This window comes from Salvelinus alpinus, chromosome 16 (assembly GCF_045679555.1).
Source record: "Salvelinus alpinus chromosome 16, SLU_Salpinus.1, whole genome shotgun sequence".
NCBI classification, from domain to species: domain Eukaryota; kingdom Metazoa; phylum Chordata; class Actinopteri; order Salmoniformes; family Salmonidae; genus Salvelinus; species Salvelinus alpinus.
Window position 1 is genome coordinate 29,793,446 of NC_092101.1, and position 23,235 is coordinate 29,816,680.

Sequence of the window (23,235 nt, forward strand, 5' to 3'; positions counted from 1 at the left end):
TAGAGGCTAACTCTCTCTTGCATGACATTGGCAAGTAAGCACACACAGACATGGATATAGACAGCACACATTACCTGTGGTCCAAGAAGAGGAACTTCCATTCTAAGCTGTGTCTAGAGGTGAATTCTTCATTGGGTTCTTCAACAGTGCACATCTCCTGTGGGGTGAGTGAGGAAAAACTAGAGGTTTACATCTCATACAAAGAAAATAATTTACAGTGCTCCTACTAAGAAGACTTTACAGTACAACATTAGATATACTTGGTTACCTAGCTACCGAAATATGCAGTCTGTGATATATAAGTCTCTAGAATTCCAATTGTCTTACCTTGATAAACTGTGGTTTGGCTAATCTCACAGTTGCTATGAAACAGACTCGGTCCTCAAAAGCGGGCCGGAGTGACCGCTGGATCACCCCTTCCAAGCCATTTCGAGTTGAGTTAGGCACTATAGGAGAAAGGGAAAATTACAACTTAGTCATTGTTGCCTTTTGGTCAGTCTAAGTGCATTTATGGTCACAAACCAAATACAGACCAGCTACTTGTGTACTACATTCAAAGCCAATTTTTTTCCTACATCAATATAATGAAAATTTACCATTATTCAGGGACTTGAAGTTTCCGATGAACTTAACATACTCATACACAGGAGGCTCTTTGGGGTCGATCGTCCCTCGGAGCATGTGGCAACAGAATTCTAACTGGTTTTTCGCTGAAAACAAATTAAATCATACAATAAAGCAGAGTACAATTTGATAGACTTGGTTTAAATGAACTCATCTAGTTCTGAAACAAATCATCTGCTCATGGCATGCTGTGGCCAAATTGACTTGACATAGGCCATTTAGACCATGAACATGATAGAAACTACTAAACAGCTCCAGTACTTACTCTTGAGATACTCTGGTGTTAGCGTCTCTCCCTCCAGTATGTGAGATGACAGGGCTTTATACACGTCTGAATGTTCCACCAGGGGCAGGAAGTTCAACAGGTTCTGATCCACCAGGTCAGACTGAAACAAACATACACATGTATGTAATCCTTGGTCATGGATGTCAACCTTAACTCATGTATATGTATGGAGTGAATACTTACAGGAAGATGTTCTAGTAGAGATGTAACACTCTCTGAGACATAGATTATGTTCCCATCTGTCATAATTGCTAGGAAGAAGCCGTCTAATGCCTAGCAGATACAAAACAGTGTGTTAAAACACCATCTACTTGCAAAATAGAATGTGAGAAAGTGAACTATGTAGAAAACAGGTACCATTGCGCTCAACCTTGAACTTGAATAGTCCTTGGTGCGTTAAACCAAAAAGGGTGGGGGGGTTTTCTTGCTTACACAGCAGGCAGGGGAAAAAATTCACAGACGTTTCGTTGTCAACCTTCTTCAGTTAACTACAAAAACAGTACAGAATGTTGCTACTGATATCCTTGGACTGACATCCTTTCTTTCTAGATACTTCTTAGTGAAAGGATGTGCAAACTACTGTACTTTCAGTGTGTCAAGTGCCACTGACCTCCAGCATCAGCTGTGTGAACTCTTCATTACTAAGAAAAGGAGGTTTCCAGTCCTGTCGGATCTCACTCGACTCTGACTGCGCAGCTATTTCTGACAGAAACACAGATGGGGGAGTAACTGATGTGAAATACTCAGACAGCTTGGTAAAAACACAGAAATGTTCCTATTCTTCCAGACATGTTGATATCCGAGGGCTAGGAGGAGGAGAGGTCCTTACCTTTATGCTTGCGCAGGAAGTCGATGCTCTTCTGTAAGATGGTGGACTTGTCCATCTTCCGGGTGTTGCCTGGCAGCATGGTACCCAGCTCCTTGATGAGGACATTGAACTGGTCTCTGCGCTTCTTCTCAGACTTGTTACGGGATACTCTGGAGGGTTGTACATGAGAAACAAGAATACACATACTAAGATTCTAACAAAAACAACACAATGATTACATGCAACATTCGCACTGAGCTAAAGGGTAGAGCTGCCACTTTCAAGGAGCGGGACTCTAACCCGGAAGCTAATAAGAAATCCCGCTATGCCCTCCGACGAACCATCAAACAGGCAAAGCATCAATACAGGACTAAGATCGAATCGTACTACACCGGCTCAGACGCTCGTCGGATGAGGCAGGGCTTGCAAACTATTACAGACTACAAAGGGAAGCACAGTCGAGAGCTGCCCAGTGACACGAGCATACCAAACGAGCTAAATAACTTCTTTGCCCACGTCGAGGCAAGTAACACTGAAACTTGCATGAGAGCATCAGCTGTTCCAGACGACTGTGTGATCATGCTCCCCGCAGCCGATATGAGTAAGACCTTTAAACAGGTCAACATTCACAAGGCCGCAGGGCCAGACGGATTACCAGGACGTGTACTCTGAGGATGTGCAGACCAACTGGCAAGTGTCTTTAGTGACATTTTCAACCTCTCCCTGTCTGAGTCTACAATACCAACATGTTTCAAGCAGACCACCATAGTCCCATAGAACACTAAGGTAACCTGCCTAAATGACTACCGACCCGTAGCGCTCATGTCTGTAGCCATGAAATGCTTTGAAAGGCTGGTCATGGCTCACATCAACACCGTTATCCCAGAAACCCTAGACCCTCTCCAATTTGCATACCGCATCAACAGATCCACAGATGATGCCATCTCTATTGCACTCCACACTGCCCTTTCACACCTGGACAGAAGGAACACCTATGTGAGAATGCTATTCATTGACTACAGCTCAGCGTTCAACACCATAGTGCCCTCAAAGCTCATCACTGAGCTAAGGACCCTGGGACTAAACATCTCCCTCTGCAACTGAATCCTGGACTTCCTGACGGGCCGCCCCCAGGTGGTAAGGGTAGGTAACAACACAGCCGCCACGCTGATCCTCAACACTTGGGCCCCTCAGGGGTGTGTGCTAAGCCCCCTCCTGTACTCCCTGTTCACTCATGACTGCACGGCCAGGCACGACTCCAACACCATCATTAAGTTTGCTGATGACAACAGTGGTAGGCCTGATCACCGACAACAATGAGACAGCCGGCCTCCCGGGTGGCGCAGTGGTCTAGGGCACTGCATCGCAGCGCTAGCTGTGCCACCAGAGATTCTGGGTTCGCGCCCAGGCTCTGTCGCAGCCGGCCGTGACCGGGAGGTCCGTGGGGCGACGCACAATTGGCCTAGCGTCGTCCGGGTTAGGGTTTGGCCGGTAGGGATATCCTTGTCCCATCGCGCACCAGCGACTCCTGTGGCGGGCCGGGCGCAGTGCGTGCTAACCAAGGTCGCCAGGTGCACGGTGTTTCCTCCGACACATTGGTGCGGCTGGCTTCCGGGTTGGATGTGCGCTGTGTTAAGAAGCAGTGTGAGCCCGTACGGGAGTTGTAGCGATGAGACAAGATAGTAATTACTAACAATTGGATACCACGGAATTGGGGAGAAAAAGGGGGTAACATTTTTAACATTTTTCTTTTTACAAAAAAACTATGAGACAGCCTATAGGGAGGAGGTCAGAGACCTGACCGTGTGGTGCAAGGACAACAACCTCTTCCTCAACGTGATCAAAACAAAGGAGATGATTGTGGACTAACGGGAAAAGAAGGAGCGAGCACGCCTTCATTCTCATCGACGGGGCTGCAGTGGAGCAGGTTGAGAGTGTCAAGTTCCTTGGTGTCCACATCACCAACAAACTATCATGGTCCAAACACACTAAGATAGTCATGAAGAGGGCACGACAAAGCCTATTCCCCCTCAGGAGACTGAACAAATTTGACATGGGTCCTCAGATCCTCAAAAGGTTTTATAGCTGCACCATCGAGAGCATCCTGATGGGTTTCATCACTGCCTGGTATGGCAACTGCTCAGCCTCTGACCGCAAGGCACTACAGAGGGTAGTGCGTACGGCCCAGTACGTCACAGAGGCCAAGCTTCCTGCCATCCTGGACCTCTATACCAGGCGGTGTCAGATGAAGGCCCTAAAAATTGTCAAAGACTCCAGCCACCCGTGTCATAGACTGTTCTCTCTGCTACCACACATCTAGGTCCAAGAGGCTCCAAAATAGCTTCTACCCCCAAGCCATAAGACTCCTGAACAGCTAATCTAATGGCTACCCATAATGCTGCTGCTACTCTCTGTTATTATCTATGCATAGTCACTTTAATAACTCTACCTACATCTACATATTACCTCAACAGCGGTGCCACCGCAGATTGACATTGTACCGGTACCCCATGTATATAGCCCCGCTATTGTTATTTCCTGCTGCTCTTTAATTATTTGTTATTCTTATCTATTACTTTTTCTTTAGGTATTTTCTTAAAACTGCATTGATGGTTCAGGGTTTGTAAGTAAGCATTTCACTGTAAGGTCTGCACCTGTTGTATTCGGCGCATGTGACAAATAAAATGTGATTTAATATGATCAAACTAAGCTTACGTACAGAGTTGTCTTTAATGTAGTGCTTGAGCTCATAAAGACCTCACCGTTTTGCTTTGTCCTTTTCATCTTCTTCCATTAACCCATCAAAGATACTGCTGGCGTCATCCCTGAAAAACAAACAACCAACCATTTTTATTTCGGGCCAAAACACTGGTGCAGATAGCATTGGTCAGACTGCTACCCCAGCCCGGTCCGTAGAGGGCAGTGCGAAGCATAGTCTAAATTTAGACAGAGCCCATGCTCGATGACTCAGCTGGTATTGAGGCAGAATGACCAGGAATGCAACTAATTTTCCTTGGAAGGCAGAACCTTTTGCTTACTCAGCAGACTAGGACTGACATCACTAACATGTAGGTCAGATGGTCATTATTAGAACCTTGACAAGTGGCATTGCTAATGTTCTGCCTGCAGTTAGAAAATAATAATCCTGAAGTAGTGTCAGCATGGATGTGACCTATTGTAGCCTATGGTGTTGTGTACGTGCCAGTATGCATGTAGCTGTGTGTAGATAAGTGTGTACACCCAGTAAATGTCAATACACACCTCCAAGAACAGAATTAACTGCTTGTCTGTCTGTTTGCATGCGTGGATATTCAGGTGCACTTTCCTCAGGTCCAGGTGAGCGGTCACTGTGCTCCTCAGTCCTTCCAACCATCTACATAGTTTTTATATACACTACATGACCAAAAGCATATGGACACCTGATTGTCGACCATCTCATTCCAAAATCATGGGCATTAATATAAAGTTGGTACCCCCTTTGCTGCTATAACAGCCTCCGCTCTTCTGGGAAGGCTTTCCACTAGATGTTGGAACATTGCGGCAGGGATTTGCTTCCATTCAGTGACAGCAGCATTCGTGAGGTCGGGCACTGATGTTGGACGATTAGGCCTGGCTCGCAGTCGGCGTTCGAAATTCATCCCAAAGGTGTTCGATGGGGTTGAGGTCAGGGCTTTTTGCAGGCCAGTCAAGTTTTTCCAAACCGATCTCGACAAACCATTTCTGTATTGACCTCTGTTTGTGCATGGGGGCATCGTCATGCTGAAACAGGAAAGGGTCTTCCCCAAACTGTTGCCACAAAGTTGAAAGGTCATAATTGTCTAGAATGTCATTGTATGCTGTAGCGTTAAGATTTCCCTTCATTGGAACTATTCCTCCTCCAAACTTTACAGTTGGCAATATGCTTTGGGGCAAAAATCTGCCAAACCCAGATTCGTCTGTTGGACTGCCAGATGGTGAAGCGTGATTCATCTTTCCATAGAACGCGATTCCACTGCTCCAGAGTCCAATGGCGGCAAGCTTTACACCACTCCAGCTGACGCTTGGCATTGCGCATGGTGATCTTAGGCTTGTGTGCGGCTGCTCGGCCATGGAAATCCATTTCATGAAGCTCCCGACTAACAGTTCTTGTGCGGACGTTGCTTCCAGAGGCCGTTTGGAACCCGGTAGTGAGTGATGCAACAGAGGACAGATGATTTCTACACGCTACACGTTTCAGCACCTGTTGGTCTCATCCTGTGAGCATCCTGTACCACTTCGCGGCTGAGCCGTTGTTGCTCCTGGCTCTAGCAGGGCAGAAATTTGACGAACTGACTTGTTGGAAAGATGGTATCCTATGAAGGTGCCACATTGAAAGTCACTGAGCTCTTCAGTAAGTACATTTTATTTTCAATGTTTGTCTATGGAGATTGTATGGCTCTGTTCTTCATTTTATACACCGTCAGCAACGGGTGTGACTGAAATAGCTGAATCCACTAATTTGAAGGGGTGCCCACATACTTTTGTGTGTGTGTGTGTGTGTGTGTGTATATATATATATATATATATATATATATATATATATATATATATATTTGTCATAGTTTTTTTTTATACACTCCAGATACAAACCACCCATGCTATCCCAATAATAAATGATTAGATTTTTTCCATTGTGTCAATTATGGCAGATTGATTGACTTCCAAGTTTTTTCAAGATGAGAAGAGAATCGTCCAGCCCATTGCGTATCTCACTACACCCAGTGCTTGACTTGGGATGGAAGAATTGCAGGAGCTGTCTTTTTCCAAGTCGGTACATTAGACTATGTTCACCGAAATTCACAAATTGCATTAGGCTATATAGACCTCTATACGTTGAACCATATTTTCATGACTTATTATAGCCTACATGAAAAAGTAAACATTATTGACGCTGGGAAACTTTTGTCTGATCCCATGTAGATATACCAACTCCTGCCGTTGATCAAGGCACTTAGAACTGCACTGTTAGTCACATGTTATCAACATGTGGTCAACCCTCCATCAGGAGAGCTCCTGGGTGTGCAGGCTTGACTTTTTCAGCATCACAACCAAATACTTTTGTCTTTATAAAATGATTTCTTCATTCAATAAATCAGGGATCAAATGGATAAGGTAGGCTACTTCAAAGCAAGATGTCTAAGTAGACGACGGACAGACGAAACGGACAGATCAAAAGCAAAAGTTTGGACACCTACTCATTCAAAGGTTTTTCTTTATTTGTAGAATAATAGTAAAGACATCAAAACTATGAAATAACACATATGGAATCATGTGGTAACCCCCCCCAAAAAAACATGTGTATTTGAGATTCTTCAAAGTAGCCACCCTTAGCCTTGATGACAGCGTTGCACACTCTTGGCATTCTCTCAACCAGCTTCATGAAGTAGTCATCTGGAATGCATTTCAATTAACAGGTGTACCTTGTTAAAAGTTAATGTGCAAAATTTCTTTCCTTCTTAATGCGTTTGAGCCAATCAGTTGTGTTGTGACAATGTAGGGGTAGTATACAGAAGATGGTCTTTTACCAAATAGGGCTAAGTCCATATTATTGCAAGAACAGCTCAAATAAGCAAAGAGAAACGACAGTCCAGCATTACTTTAAGACATGCAGGGCAGTCAATACAGAACATTTCAAGAACTTCTTCAAGTGCAGTTGCAAAAACCATCAAGCGCGATGATGAAACTGGCTCTCATGAGTACCCCCACAGGAAAGGAAGACCAAGAGAGTTACCTCTGCTGCAGAGGATAAGTTCATTAGAGTTACCAGCCTCAGATATTGCAGCCCAAATAAATGCTTCACAGAGTTCAAGTAACAGACACATCAACATCAACTGTTCAGAGACTGCGTGAATCAGGCCTTCATGGTCGAATTGCTGCAAAGAAACCACTACTAAAGGACGCCAATAAGAAGAAGAGACTTGTTTGGGCCAAGAAACACGAGCAATGGACATTCGACCGGTGGAAATCTGTCCTTTGGTCAGATTAGTCCAAATTTGAGATTTTTGGTTCCAACCTCTGTGTCTTTGTGAGAGAGTAGGTGAACGGATGAACTCCGCATCTGTGGTTCCCACCGTAAGGCATGGAGGTGGTGGTGTGATGGTGCTTTGCTTGTGACATTGTCTGTGATTTATTTAGAATTCAAGGCACACTTAACCAGCATGGCTACCACAGCTTTCTGCAGTGAAACGCCATCCCATCTGGTTTGCGCTTAGTGGGACAATCATTTGTTTTCAACAGGACAATGACCTAACACACCTCCAGGCTGTGTAAGGGCTATTCGACCAAGGAGGAGAGTGATGGAGTGCTGTATCAGAAGACCTGCCCTCCACAATCACCCAACCTCAACCCAATTGGGATGAGTTGGACCGCAGAGTGAAAGAAAAGCAGCCAACAAGTGCTCAGCATATGTGGGAACTCCTTCAAGACTGTTGGAAAAGCATTCCAGGTGAAGCTGGTTGAGAGAATGCCAAGCGTGTGCTAAGTTTTTATAACTGTAATAAATACATTTTATGGGGAAAAACTCATTCTGATTGGCTCTCCAGTGGGTGGGCCTATGCCCTCCAAGGCCCACGGCTGCGCCCCTGCCCAGTCATGTGAAATCCATAGCCTAATGAATTTATTTAAATTGACTGATTTCCTTATATGAACTCTAACTCAGTAAAATCTTTGAAATTGCACACACGCAGCACCAGACATGTACTGAAGGGCCATTCCGATAATGGCTGATATGTGCTTTCATGAATTACATTAACAACAATTATGAAACTAATTTCCATGACTTTTCCTGACTTTACAAACCCTCATTTGACCCTCATCTGGCACATTTTTAATCAGTGCAATCTCGAACAGACTAACGCAAATAAACTTGAACAAACCGTACATCAGGAAATGAATGCCCACTCTTCATTGCTATTCAATGAAGATCCCGCCTTCATTCCACTTTGATCAACCTTTTTTGCCAGGGTGTGTGAATCTGGGCCAGCAAAAGGCTACTTTATTTTTATAGAGGAGCCAGTATGCAATTCCCAAAAAATTGAAAGTGCCAGTATGGTGTTCCGGACAGCTCCGGCCCAAGTCAAGCACTGAATACACACCCATAGGCAAATGTCTTAAAATATGCAGGCAGACAGATTAAAAGTACATTTACATTGTAATACTTCTGACAGCCAATTTTCTAGCGCTGCCCACAACTTCCAGACTTTATAGCATTCCCAGAAAGCATGGGTTATTCAGTCATTATTTGCTTTACACTTAAGACATGACTCTGCAGTTGTGCTGTAGAATTTATGAATTCTCTCATGTATAATAAATTCCATACATTAGTTTATACTGGATTAAGCCTATATTTTCTTAAACTGTAATTTTGTTAGTTATGCTCCAACTTTCCCTCCATCTTGTGCCAACATCAGTTACTTTGTCTTTTTTCCTAAGAGATTGTCCGTTGGATATGTTCTCTGGCAGGTTTTCTATATCTTCCCTGTCATATGAACATAATTTTCTGACTCAAATAAGATTCCCTCAAGGTTGCTCCCTCCAAGGTCTATTTTCACTGCACACTTCTCATTGAACAATAATTAATGGACCACTAACCAAGAGTCCTTGGAGTGGTGGGGGGGGTGCTGATCTGAGCCTATGACATTCTGTGGAATGACATATACTGGCACGCTTTTCTGTATGTGTGCATCTGTGCCTAATTTGCCTTCATGCGTTTCTGTGCATGCTGTGTGAGCATGAGAATAATGTGGTGCTTGTGTTTTTTTACCCCAGGGCTACTTCAAACAAATAAGCTTCAATTACACTCACCAATGCTATTTTTAGACAAACCCATTAAAGTCAACAATGTAGAAACACAATAGTTTAATAGCAAACAACAAATACAGTAATGAAGAGTAAACAAGCATTTTACAACCATGTGCTGGGCGATATGGACCAAAAGTAATATGATAAAATGTAACTATTTTGCTTGATAGTGATAAATACAATGATCGATATATATATATATATATATATATATATATATATAAATAACGTATTTGTTTATATATATTTTTTAAATTGACAATTAGGCCTACTTTCCATTAGTGGCAGTTTTTTGTTGTTGTGCCAAGACAAGTAACTGAGATAGGCTATACTATGATAGAAAATGTAAATTACTTCCAGGGAATGCATTATTGATATTTTGATGTGCAACCTGTCAAAATAGGATCCAGAATGATCAGATTTGTTTTGAGGTCTTCAGAGATTAATTTGCCCGCGCCTATTGGTCTCGGCCACAGGTGTCAAATTTATTCCACGGAGGGCTGAGATGTTTGCAGGTTTTCACTCCTCCTTTGTACTTGATTGATGAATTATGGTCACTAATTAGTAAGGAACTCCCCACACCTGGTTGTCTAGGGCTTATTTAAAAGGAAAGACCAAAACCCTGCAGACATTAGGCCCTCCATGGAATGACTTTGACACCCCTGTTCTAAGCTATATTATTCACCACGTGTGGAAGTGAGAACTCAAAACACTTAGCTAGATTGCTAACTCTAAATATGATCTTGTTGCTAGATTGTTTTATTAATTAGCCTATATGGCTATCAGTAAATGTAATGTCCAACAAAACTATCCAGTACTAGGCCTAGGCTACTTGATGTAAGCCTATTCAGCGCAAATGGTGCACTCCGCTCCGTGGGCACATCAAAACCATACTCCGGTTGTAAAGTGGTGGCATGAACTCAATATTAAGAGGTGAGAAATAAACAGTAGTACCTTTGAAAACAGTCTGTCCCGCAATTGCATTTGGAGCAATGGTCATATGCTTGTGCTTATCAGAAAGCATCCCTCCCTCCTCTGTGCGCACAGTGGGGAGAGGGAGCGATCACTGTTGGCCAAATAATAGTTTTAGAACAAAAAAATATGTGCAGGAACTTTGTGTAGATAAATCACTGAAAATGACCGACCTAAGCAAACTGCTCCGGTAAGAGGGCAATGTCGGTGTGGGTAATTTTGGGTTTATCATCCCAGCTCTATTGTACATCCCACACCAAGCCAAAGATAGATAAGTACAGTCAGCCTCTGGCTTATCATTTACCCTAATGGTGTTTGCTCTCATATGAGAATGGGACTCGGGAGAAATGTGAACTGATATGGACAGAAAGAAGAACTTTCTTATTACATTCCCCTTCCCTGGAGGTATCAGAGCTTTAACAACATGCCCTTAAAGATGCCACATGACCAAATGAAATTCCACCCATAGCACACAATTAGATTAGGCCACCTAAAGCTGCCAGTGTTTTAATATGATGCCATGTAAAGCCTGAGGATTGTGTATTTAAGATGGTGGTAATAGTGTTCGTCAGCTCTAACCTCTGCCTTACAGGAGGCAGAGCTACAGAAGACCTAAGGGCTCTATGGGTGTGGCAACAAAACCCTATTCTCCAAGGGACAATGAGCAACAGGCCCTGCTCACACAAAACATACTTACACAATTGCCATCAACATGCCTTAGACCACGTGTCAAACTCAAGGCCCATTTCAACCTTGTTTTTGTAAATTTTCCCCAGAAAAACAATCTCAAATCGACAATGAAATGACAAAAACCATATCGAAACTGTGTAGAAATAATGGACCTACATTTATAGTCTCTTCACTCTGTCCAGCTTGCTATTAGTCACTGAAACGAAAGCTAGACAGTCAGGGAACGTAGAAAATTCCAGAAGCGATTGATAGAGAACAATTTTTTGCACGTTTTGACCGCGAGGGAATATCAATATTATGTGCGGCCCTCAACCTCAGTGAAGACCAAATGCAGCCCACAGGGAAAATGAGTTTGACACCCCTGCTAAACTATCAACATACCTTACACAAAACTAACAAAGGACTTTTGACAAAGGGTATTTCTATAGCGGTTGTGCAGTTTGTTTTCAATCCTCACCATTTATTCCTTTAAGTAGCAGCTAATGTGAATAAGTAAATGGATTTAAAAATGTTCTAACCTCTATTCAACCCCGTACACTTGCTGGAGTTGTCCTATATGAATAGGGCTAAATTGAAATGTTTCTTACAGAAGAAATATGGAAAGCATATGCATAACCATGGCAGCAATTTCAAGGGGAACATTTTGGAGATTATGGGAAAATTATTAGACTAAAAGGTGAGAACAAAACAGTTCATCTGCCAAGACTGAATCCAAACATTACACTGTTGATTATATATGCATTTTACATTTGCTGTACTTTCATTGCATTTGTTGATAACGAAATCTGACAATACTCCGGATACATTCAGTAACATAAGAATATTCATGGCAAATTTGGGGTAGGTGCAAAATAAGACAAAAAAAATTGTTTTGAGTGAGAGGTCTAACTGGTGTCTCCAGAAAGTATTCTCTTTACTTTTTCTAAATGTTGTTGTGTCACAGCCTGAATTTCAAATTGATTACATTTTGATTTTGTGTCTCTGATATACACACAATAAGCCCATAATGTCAAGTAGAATTGTCTTTGTAGAACATTTTCAAAAATATGATAAATTACAAGCGGAAATGTTAAGGAGTAAAAATGTGCTTAAAATCACATAAGATGCATGGACTCATTCTGTGTTCAATAATAGTGGTTAACATGATTTTTGAATGACTAGCCCATCTCTATACCCAACACATAAAAATAATTGTACGGTCCCTCAAATCGAGCAGTAAATTTCAAGCACAGATTCAACCAAAGACCAGGGAGTTTTTTCAATGCCTAACAAAGAAGGGCACCGATTGGTAGATGTCTAAAAAAAAAAAAAAAAAAAGCAGACACTGAAAATCCCTTTGAGCATGGTAAAGTTATTAATTAGGCTTTGGATGATGTATAAATACACCCAATCACTACAAAGATGCAGACGTCCTTCCTACCTCAGTTGCCAGAGAGGAAGGAAACTGCTCAGGATTTCACCATGAGGCCAATGGCGATTTTAAAACGGAGTTTAATGATTGTGATATGAAAAAAAAGGAGGATGGATCAACAACATTGTAGTTACTCCACAATACTAACCTAAATGACAGAGTAACTTTTTGTCCTGAATACAAAGCGTTATGTTTGGGGCAAATCCAACAACACATAACTGAGTACCACTATTCATATTTTCAAGCATGGTGGTGGCTGCATCATGTTATTGGTATGCTTGTCATCGGAAAGGGAGTTTTTTTTAGGATAGAAAGTAGCAGGATATAGCTATGCACAGTCAAAATCCTAGAGGAAAACCTGGTCCAGTCTTTTTTCCAACAGACACTGGGAGACAAATTCACCTTTCAGCAGGATAATAACCTAAAACACACGGCCAAATCTACACTGGAGTTGCTTACCAAGATGACATTGAATGTTCCTGAGTGGCCTAGTTAGTTTTGACTTAAAATCAACTTGAAAATCTATGGCAAGACTTGGAAATAGCATTCTAGCAATAACCAACTTGACAGAGCTTGAACAATTTTATATTGTACAATCCAGGTGTGCAAAGCTCTTAGAGACATATCCTAAAATATTCTCAGCTGTAGTCGCTGCCAAAGGTGTTTCTAACATGTATTGTCTCAAGATATGTGTTTTATTTTTCATATTTTTTGTTAGAATTATTCTTCCACTTTGACAGAGTATTTTGTGTAGACCATTAGCAAAAATCACAATTAAATCAATTTTCATCCCATATAACAAAAATATATACTTGTGATTGATTTTAAGAAAGGCGTTGATGTTTATGGTTAGGTACACATTGGTGCAACGACAGTGCTTTTTTCGCGAATGAGCTTGTTAAATAACCGTTTGGCGAAGTAGGCTATGATTCAATGATAAATTAATAGGCACCGCATCGATTATATGCAATGCAGGACAAGCTAGATAAACTAGTAATATCATCAACCATGTGTAGTTAACTAGTGATTATGTTAAGATTGATTGTTTTTTATAAGATGCGTTTAATGCTAGCTAGCACCTTACCTTGGCTCCTTGCTGCACTCACATAACAGGTAGTCAGCCTGCCACGAAGTCTCCTCGTGGAGTGCAATGTAATCGGCCATGATCGGTGTCCAAAAATGCCGATTACCGATTGTGATGAAAACTTGAAATCGGCCCTAATTAAATCGGCCATTCCGATTAATCGGTCAACCTCTAATTTTAACCCGTATACGGGTATGAGTGTAAAGAGATAACCAGGCAAGTTCATTAAGAACAACTTCTTATTTACAATGACGACCTGGCAAGGTATAGTATATCCCTGCCAGGAGGGAATGAGTATACTCTCCATAGTGAATAACAGCCATAAACTCAGCTGGGTACTTCTAGGAACCCAACTTCTCCTTCTAGGAAACTATTTGCCTTTGATTGGCCAAATTAAGCCCCTCCTTCAGCATGAGGTCATGTTCCATACTCTCTACTGACCACCCACCGCACCCCTGCCTCCCCTGCTCTAATGACAGTAAAGGGGGAGTTCAGTGGTGCCGACAGAAGCCCCAGCCCCTGGCTGGCCCCCCTCTGTCACATGAGACGGCACACACACACACACACACACACACACACACACACACACACACACACACACACACACACACACACACACACACACACACACACACACACACACACACACACACACACACACACACACACACATCAGGGAAGAGTAAAAACACCAACCATGGCCTCCCGAGTGGCGCAGTGGTCTAAGGAACTGCATCGCAGTGCTAGCTGTGCCACTAGAGATTCTGGGTTCAAGTCCAGGCTCTGTCGCAGCCGGCCATGACAGGGAGACCCATGGGGCGGTGCACAATTGTCCCAGCGTCGTCTGGGTTAGGGGAGGGTTTGGCCGGCAGGGATGTCCTTGTCCCATTGCACACTAGCGTCTCCTGTGGCGGGCTGGGTGCAGTGCACGCTGACACGGTACAGTGTCTCCTCCGACACATTGGTGTGGCTGGCTTCCGGGTTAAGTGGGCATTGTGTCAAGAAGCAGTGCGGCTTGGTTGGGTTGTGTTTCGGAAGATGCACGGCTCTCGACCTTTGCCTCTCCCGAGTCCGTACGGGAGTTGCAGCGATGAGACAATTGGATACCACGAAAAAGGGTAAATTATTTTTATTTTTTTCATAAACATAATAATTAAACACCAACCACTCAAAACGGAGCAGGGCTGAGCGGCATGCTAATCCTGGGATGAAGGCGGGAGATCCCGTGCTGGTGGGCCATTCCTGCTGTCACTCAAAACAGGTCCAGAGCCACTGAGTCCACCCACACACAGGTCAGTCACACACACCTAAAGGTCCACCAAATGTTGCTTGAAATCACCATGACGACTAAATCCAGGCAAAGTAAAGCACAGATTGAGAACATTTAAAAAACGTTTTATTTTATAGATTGTTAGTCACAGATGATTTGACAGACAGCTAGCTACCAGTTAGATGAGCAGGTAGGGTAGGATATCCATTTCTCTCAAGTGTAAGAGGAGATTGGTAGACTAACTCACCCGCCTATACTGGAAGTCATCTTGTAGCCTGTTCAGGGTCGCAGTTATGGAGAGGGGCCTTTTAATCGTGAGGTAGACATTTGTGAATGAACCTGTCAGAAAAAGCGAGATTAACAGTGAAATTACAGTACATGGCCTGAAACTAAAAAACAATGTACAGTACCAGTCAAAAGTTTGGACACACCTACTCATTCAAGGGTTTTCCTTTATTTTTACTATTTTCTACATTATAGAATAATAGTGAAGACATCAAAACTATGAAATAACATATATGGGATCATGAAGAAACCACTTAAAAGTTAATTTGTGGAATTTCTTTCCTTCTTAATGTGTTTGAGCCAATCAGTTGTGTTGTGACTCCTTCAAGACTGTTGGAAAAGCATTCCTCATGAAACAAAATGTTGGACTCATCAGACATGGGTCTTCCTTTCCTGTGGCGGTCCTCATGAGAGCCAGTTTCATCATAGCGCTTGATGGTTTTTGCGAATGCACTTGAAGAAACTTTCAAAGTTGTTGAAATGTTTCGTATTGACTGACCTTCGTGTCGTATTGACTGACTGTCATTTCTCTTTGCTTATGTGAGCTGTTCTTGCCATTATATGGTCTTTTACCAAATAGAGCTCTCTCTGTATACCACCCCTACCATGTCACAACACAACTGATTGGCTCAAACGCATTGAGAAGGATAGAAATTCAACACATTAACTTTTAACAAGGCACACCTGTTAAGTGAAATGCATTCCAGGTCAAATGCATTCCAACCTCATGAATCTGGTTGAGAGAATGCCAAGTGTGCAAAGCTGTCATCAAGGCAAGGGGTGGCTACTTTGAAGAATCTCAAAGATAAAAAATATTTTGGTTTGTTTTGACAATTGTTTACAGATATATTATTTCACTTATAAGACTTTTGACTGTGTGGTTTGTTTAACAATTTTTTGGTTTCTACATGATTCCATATTTGTTATTTCATAGTTTTGATGTCTTCATTATTATTCTACAATGTAGAAAATAGTAAAAAAATAAACAATAACCATGGAATGAGTAGGTATGTCCAAACTTTTGACTGTGTGTGTGTGTGTGTGTGTGTGTGTGTGTGTGTGTATACAGTTGAAGTCGGAAGTTTACATACACTTAGGTTGGAGACATTAAAACTCGTCTTTCAACCACTCCACAAATTTCTTGTTAACAAAATATACATTTTGGCAAGTCGGTTAAGACATCTACTGCATGCATGACAAGTAATTTTTCCGACAATTGTTTACAGACATATTATTTCACTTATAATTCACTGCATCACAATTCCAGTGGGTCAGAAGATTACATACACTAAGTTGACTGTGCCTTTAATCAGCGTGGAATGTGATGAAAGAAATAAAAGCTGAAATAAATCCTTCTCTCTACTATTATTCTGATATTTCACATTCTTAAAATAAAGTGGTGATCCTAACTGACCTAAGACAGGGAATTTTTACTAGGATTAAATGTCAGGAATTGTGAAAAACTGAGTTGAAATGTATTTGGCTGAGGTGTATGTAAATTTCCGACTTCAACTGTGTGTGTGTGTGTGTGTGTGTGTGTGTGTGTGTGTGTGTGTGTGTGTGTGTGTGTGTGTGTGTGTGTGTGTGTGTGTGTGTGTGTGTGTGTGTGTGTGTGTGTGTGTGAGATAATATATATCTCACACAGAATAACGCACAGCCTCTATTCCTGAAGGGCAGCAGCACCCGGCCCAACCTTACCTCCTGTCTAACAGACTCTGTGGGAGGATGAGGAGTGTGGTGTAGGATGAAGGTCCACCCTATGTGGAGGCACTGTGGGGTCTGTGTGTCCCCTAGGGGAGGGAGGTAGTTACAAGAGTCACTGGGAGGATCCTTTGTCAAAGGCCAGCGGTTGTCAATGGCTCCTTGCTGAGCTGGGCATTCCGCCGTGCTGGGCTGTGGACGTACCACATGACAGCTACATCGGATGCTCTAACTAGTTACAAAAGAGAAGACATTACATGAGTTAACCTGTAAAATGTTCTATTTACTCAATCCCAATTCAACCATAGACAAGAACCTACGGTACAGAGGCTATCTGAAATAAATGTATTCGATAAATGTTATATGGCAAAAATGTCACTTAGCATATCAGTGGGCTAAGCAGAGCTAGTGAGGGAAAAAAGTATTTGATCCCCTGCTGATTTTGTACGTTTGCCCACTGACAAAGAAATTATCAGTCTATAATTTTAATGGTAGGTTTATTTGAACAGTGAGAGACAGAATAACAACAAAAAAATCCAGAAAAACGCATGTCAAAAATGTTATGAATTGATTAGCATTTTAATGAGGGAAATAGTATTTGACCCCTCTGCAAAACATGACTTAGTACTTGGTGGCACAACCCTTGTTGGCAATCACAGAGGTCAGACGTTTCTTGTTGTTGGCCACCAGGTTTGCACACATCTCAGGAGGGATTTTGTCCCAGTCCTCTTTGCAGATCTTCTCCAAGTCATTAAGGTTTCGAGGCTGACGTTTGGCAACTCGAACCTTCAGCTCCCTCCACAGATGTTCTATGGGATTAAGGTCTGGAAACTGGCTAGGCCACTCCAGGACCTTAATGTGTTTCTTCTTGAGCCACTCCTTTGTTGCCTTGGCCGTGTGTTTTGGGTCATTGTCATGCTGGAATACACATCCACAACCCATTTTCAATGCCCTGGCTGAGGGAAGGAGGTTCTCACCCAAGATTTGATGGTACATGGCCCCGTCCATCGTCCCTTTGATGCGGTGAAGTTGTCCTGTCCCCTTAGCAGAAAAACACCCCCAAAGCATAATGTTTCCACCTCCATGTTTGACGGTGGGGATGGTGTTCTTGGGGTCATAGGAAGCATTCCTCCTCCTCCAAACACGGCGAGTTGAGTTGATGCCAAAGAGCTCCATTTTGGTCTCATCTGACCACAACGCTTTCACCCAGTTGTCCTCTGAATCATTCAGATGTTCATTGGCAAACTTCAGACAGGCATGTATATGTGCTTTCTTGAGCAGGGGGACCATGCGGGCGCTGCAGGATTTCAGTCCTTCACGGCGTAGTGTGTTACCAATTGTTTTCTTGGTGACTATGGTCCCAGCTGCCTTGAGATCATTGACAAGATCCTCCCGTGTAGTTCTGGGCTGATTCCTCATCGTTCTCATGATCATTGCAACTCCACGAGGTGAGATCTTGCACGGAGCCCCAGGCCGAGGGAGATTGACAGTTATTTTGTGTTTCTTCCATTTGCGAATAATCGCACCAACTGTTGTCACCTTATCACCAAGCTGCTTGGCGATGGTCTTGTAGCCCATTCCAGCCTTGTGTAGGTCTACAATCTTGTCCCTGACATCATTGGAGAGCTCTTTGGTCTTGGCCATGGTGGAGAGTTTGGAATCTGATTGATTGATTGCTTCTGTGGACAGGTGTCTTTTATACAGGTAACAAGCTGAGATTAGCAGCACTCCCTTTAAGAGTGTGCTCCTAATCTCAGCTCGTTACCTGTATAAAAGACACCTGGGAGCCAGAAATCTTTCTGATTGAGAGGGGGTCAAATACTTTTTTCCCTCATTAAAATGCAAATCATTTTATAACATTTTTGACATGCGTTTTTCTGGATTTTTTTGTTTTGTTGTTATTCTGTCTCTCACTGTTCAAATAAACCTACCATTAAAATTATAGACTGATCATTTCTTTGTCAGTGGGCAAACGTACAAAATCAGCAGGGGATCAAATACTTTTTTCCCTCACTGTATATGTTTAGTACAGAGCAGAGGTGAGCACTTACCGATCACATGGTTCGTCTGGAGCCGCTAAGTTACTGGACTAGAAAACATACGTTTTCCTTCAGGGATCTAAAATAAGAAAAAACACACAACATATACCCTGAAAACACACACATCCTTAAACCCTGCAACAGACACACACATAACCTTACATATAGACGTACACATAACCTTATATCCTTAGCGATGACACATGATGATGGAAAAGCTGATTCAACCGATCGCTGCAGCTGTACATAGCCCATCTGTAAATAGCCCACCCAATCTACCTACCTCATCCCCATATTGTTTTTATTTACTTTTCTGCTCTTTTGCACACCAGTATTTCTACTTGAGCAGATGATGATGTGCATCTATCACTCCAGTGTTAATTTGCTAAGCTGTAATTACTTCGCTACTATGGCCTATTTATTGCCTTATCTCCTCACGCCATTTGCACACACTGTATATAGACTTTCTTTTTTTCTATTGTGTTATTGACTTGTTTATTCCATGTGTAACTCTGTTGTTGTTTTTGTCAAACTGCTTTGCTAGATCTTGGCCAGGTCGCAGTTGTAAATGAGAACTTGTTCTCAACTAGCTTACCTGGTTAAATAAAGGTTAAATTAAAAATTAAAAAAGAGCCAGAAAGGTCATGACAGCCACAAACTGACATGATAAAATCCTGGTTTAGACACAGGCCGTAGTCTCTAAACTAGTTAGGGATCCTAATAATGCCTACTTGTGCCAATGCAAGGACGTCAACAGTGGAGCTCGACTGACCAATATAAGTCTCTAATAGTGAGCTTTCCTAAAATGACCAGTATCATGATTAATCCCATTCTGACCCAACAGACTGCAATGCTTTCACACAAACTGGACTAATGCCTGGATAGAACAGACCATTAAAGTGAATGTTTTCCAACATGTTAAACTATGAACATATTTTTGGGAGAGAAAGAGAGCGACCAAGAGAGACAAAGACAGACATTGGGGTGTGGTGGCTGTGGCGGAGTGTCTAAGTGAATGAGGGGAGTGCTGGGAAATCTATAGAGCATCTACAGATGGACTACCCAAATAAAGTGTGACCCCAAGTGCCTGAAAGGAAGGGGCAGGGGCATTGTCACAGCCCATTGACTTTCAGCTATGCCCATTTTTCTGCTTTCTGGACGTAACTTCAATGCAAGTAAAACTAAATGCATGCTATTCAATCGATCACTGCCCGCCCGTCCAGCATCACCACTCTGGACGGCTCTGAATTAGAATACATGGACAACTACAAATACCTAGGTGTCTGGTTAGACTGTAAACTCTCCTTCCAGACTCACATTAAGCATCTCCAATCCAAAATTAAATCTAGAATCGGCTTCCTATATCGCAACAAAGCATCCTTCACTCATGCTGCCAAACATACCCTCGTAAAACTGACCATCCTACCGATTCTCGACTTCGGCGATGTCATCTATAAAATAGCCTCCAACACTCTACTCAACAAATTGGATGCAGTCTATCACAGTGCCATCCGTTTTGTCACCAAAGCCCAATACACTACCCACCACTGCGACCTGTACGCTCTCGTTGGTTGGCCCTTGCTTCATACTCGTCGCCAAACCCACTGGCTACAGGTTATCTACAAGTCTCTGCTAGGTAAAGCCCCGCCTTATCTCAGCTCACTGGTCACCATAGCAGCACCCACTCGTAGCACGCGCTCCAGCAGGTATATCTCACTGGTCACCCCCAAAGCCAATTCCTACTTTGGTCGCCTTTCCTTCCAGTTCTCTGCTGCCAATGACTGGAACGAACTGCAAAAATCACTGAAGCTGGAGACTCATATCTCCCTCACTAGCTTTAAGCACCAGCTGTCAGAGCAGCTCACAGATCACTGCACATAGCCCATCTGTAAACAGTCCATCTATCTACCTCATCCCCATACTGTATTTATTTATCTTGCTCCTTTGCACCCCAGTATCTCTACTTGCACATTCATCTTCTGCACATCTACCATTCCAGTGTTTAATTGCTATATTGTAATTACTTCGCCACCATGGCCTATTTATTGCCTTAACTCCCTTATCTTACCTCATTTGCACTCACTGTATATAGACTTTTTGTTTTATTTTTTTCTACTGTATTATTGACTGTGTGTTTTGTTTATTCCATGTGTAACTATGTGTTGTTGTATGTGTCGAATTGCTATGCTTTATCTTGGCCAGGTCACAGTTGCAAATGAGAACTTGTTCTCAACTAGCCTACCTGGTTAAATAAAGGTGAAATAAATAAAAAACAGATACATTTGACCTGCACAAGCAGCACGACACACAGGCTCTCACACCACAAACACATCACACAGAGAATGACGACTCTGTCCATAACATAAAATGTGAGGGTCTCTGTCGATAACATAAGGTTACAGGTTTAATAAATTCTCAACATGACCATGTATGTAACAGCAGCAGCAGAGTTTCTATCCACCTTATGTAACCTGGCAACAAGGGCGCCATCTGATTGGTCCAGAAACCGATGGGTTGGGCCAGAGCCAGAACACGTGGACAAGCAGCGATTTGAAAATTGGTCATTGGCTTTGATACTCATTGGTTAGAGATGCTCAAAAATCGCTGTTGACGCCCCTCGTCACCACAAACGACTTCAGTGATGGCCGTCTCACACTCAAGCATGTGGCAAACAACAGAGCAGCGGATGAAATTTGTGTCATCAGGCTATAAATAAAGTGCACAGAATTGAAAGATATGGTCATTTCATGGTGGGGAAAAACATTGAAAAATGTGTTTTCGTAGTAAAAGCACTCGGAAGCTGACATTAGCATAATTAGCATTCCCATAGAGTTAACACGGCAGGTTAGCTAGTTAGCTTTGAGGCACAACAGATAAAATATCCTAATGTTATTTACATAAAACACTTCGGCACTGTTTGCCTTTTGTCATTGATATTCTGCGTTAACGACATTGTCCATTCAAGCATTGATTGGAAAAAAAATTGGCTAACATTTAAAATGTTTTCATAGTTTAACTTTAGTCCGTCCCCTCGCGCGAACCAGAGACCCTCTGCACACATCAACAACAGTCACCCACGAAGCATCGTTACCCATCGCTCCACAACAGCCGCGGCCCTTGCAGAGCAAGGGGAACCACTACTTCAAGGTCTCAAAGCGAGTGACGTCACCGATTGAAAGGCTATTAGCGCGCACCACCGCTAACTAGCTAGCCATTTCACATCCGTTACACATACATTTTCCTCAACAGATAATAACATATTTCAAATTCTGTGCACATTATTTAATAGTTTTGACAAATGTATTTCATATTTTACAATGGTTTTGCTTGTGTGTCAATGCGCAGGAAGTTGAAAGACAAACGCGTTCAAAATAGCTCGGGTCAAGTGGGCAGGGCTACATAAGGTGAATATGGGTCACAGCAAGTGAATTGTGTCTCATCTCACCTACAGCTTTTGGAGGGGTAATCAGACCAAAGCAGAGAGCACTGTTTCATTCATACACTGTTCTTTTAAAAGCTGACAATCACTAAAACTTTGTCAACACTGAAAAGAGTGTTGACAGTGGGAAAAGACATGCAGACAAAGCATGATGTGAGAGCAAAGGAATGATAGGAAGTAGGGTTAATAGCAACATTTCTGTTTCCTTTAAAGCAGCAATAGTTGCAGTAGCAGCAGGAACACAAGCGGTAGCTGCAGCAAAAAGCTGTGCTTGTATAACTGCACTCAGTGCTTCACTGACCTGCTGACACAATGACCTACTTTCTTCCTCCTTCCCCTTTATACTTCATCACAGCTCCACAGGCAGCCAATAACAGAGCACTTTCAGTCACCGTAAAACCCTGAGCAGCCAACCAGTGAGCAGAGTATGTCACCATGAGCCCTGAACAGCCAATCAAGTCCCTAACCGGCATTTTACAACATTTGGAAGCCAATCACACAGTAACCAAATGCATCCTGGCTTCCCCGGGGCAGTAGTGCGACAAAGGAACTACGAAAAGAAGAGAGGGAGACTCGGAGAAGAGAGGGAGGGAAATGGAAAATGAAGTGGTGGAAGGGAAAGAGAAATGTTTAAAGCAGCCACTCAAATCACTGACGCCGCAAATGTTCTCTTTCTCCCTCATATACACCCGAACAGATAAATACACCTCCCACACAGAAGCCCCTTCATCATTTCTCAGTAGCCTCAAATACATAGCTTCTCGCACTCACAAAATCTCACTCCAACACTTTCTCACCATTTCTACAC

General features: G+C 42.6%; 1 protein-coding gene across 7 annotated transcripts in view; it reads right to left on the bottom strand.

Annotated features, from left to right (window-relative positions):
• The window catches only part of LOC139541315 (circadian locomoter output cycles protein kaput-like), a 44,228-nt gene that overhangs the window by 5,713 nt on the left and 15,280 nt on the right, over window positions 1-23,235 (bottom strand). For 5 of the 7 annotated variants that reach the window (XM_071345831.1, XM_071345832.1, XM_071345829.1 and 2 more), the window contains exons 2-12: window positions 19,001-19,067; window positions 16,947-17,181; window positions 15,211-15,302; window positions 4,481-4,543; window positions 1,740-1,888; window positions 1,521-1,612; window positions 1,094-1,183; window positions 890-1,010; window positions 597-710; window positions 328-446; window positions 75-157 (exon numbers count right to left, since the gene is read on the bottom strand). In XM_071345831.1, coding sequence (XP_071201932.1) covers window positions 75-157; window positions 328-446; window positions 597-710; window positions 890-1,010; window positions 1,094-1,183; window positions 1,521-1,612; window positions 1,740-1,888; window positions 4,481-4,543; window positions 15,211-15,230 — 851 coding nt within the window. In that variant the 5' untranslated portion in view covers window positions 15,231-15,302; window positions 16,947-17,181; window positions 19,001-19,067. Of the gene's footprint in view, window positions 1-74; window positions 158-327; window positions 447-596; window positions 711-889; window positions 1,011-1,093; window positions 1,184-1,267; window positions 1,384-1,520; window positions 1,613-1,739; window positions 1,889-4,480; window positions 4,544-15,210; window positions 15,303-16,946; window positions 17,182-19,000; window positions 19,068-23,235 lie in introns of those variants that run through there. The other 2 variants (XM_071345828.1, XM_071345833.1) reach the window with 2 other exon arrangements.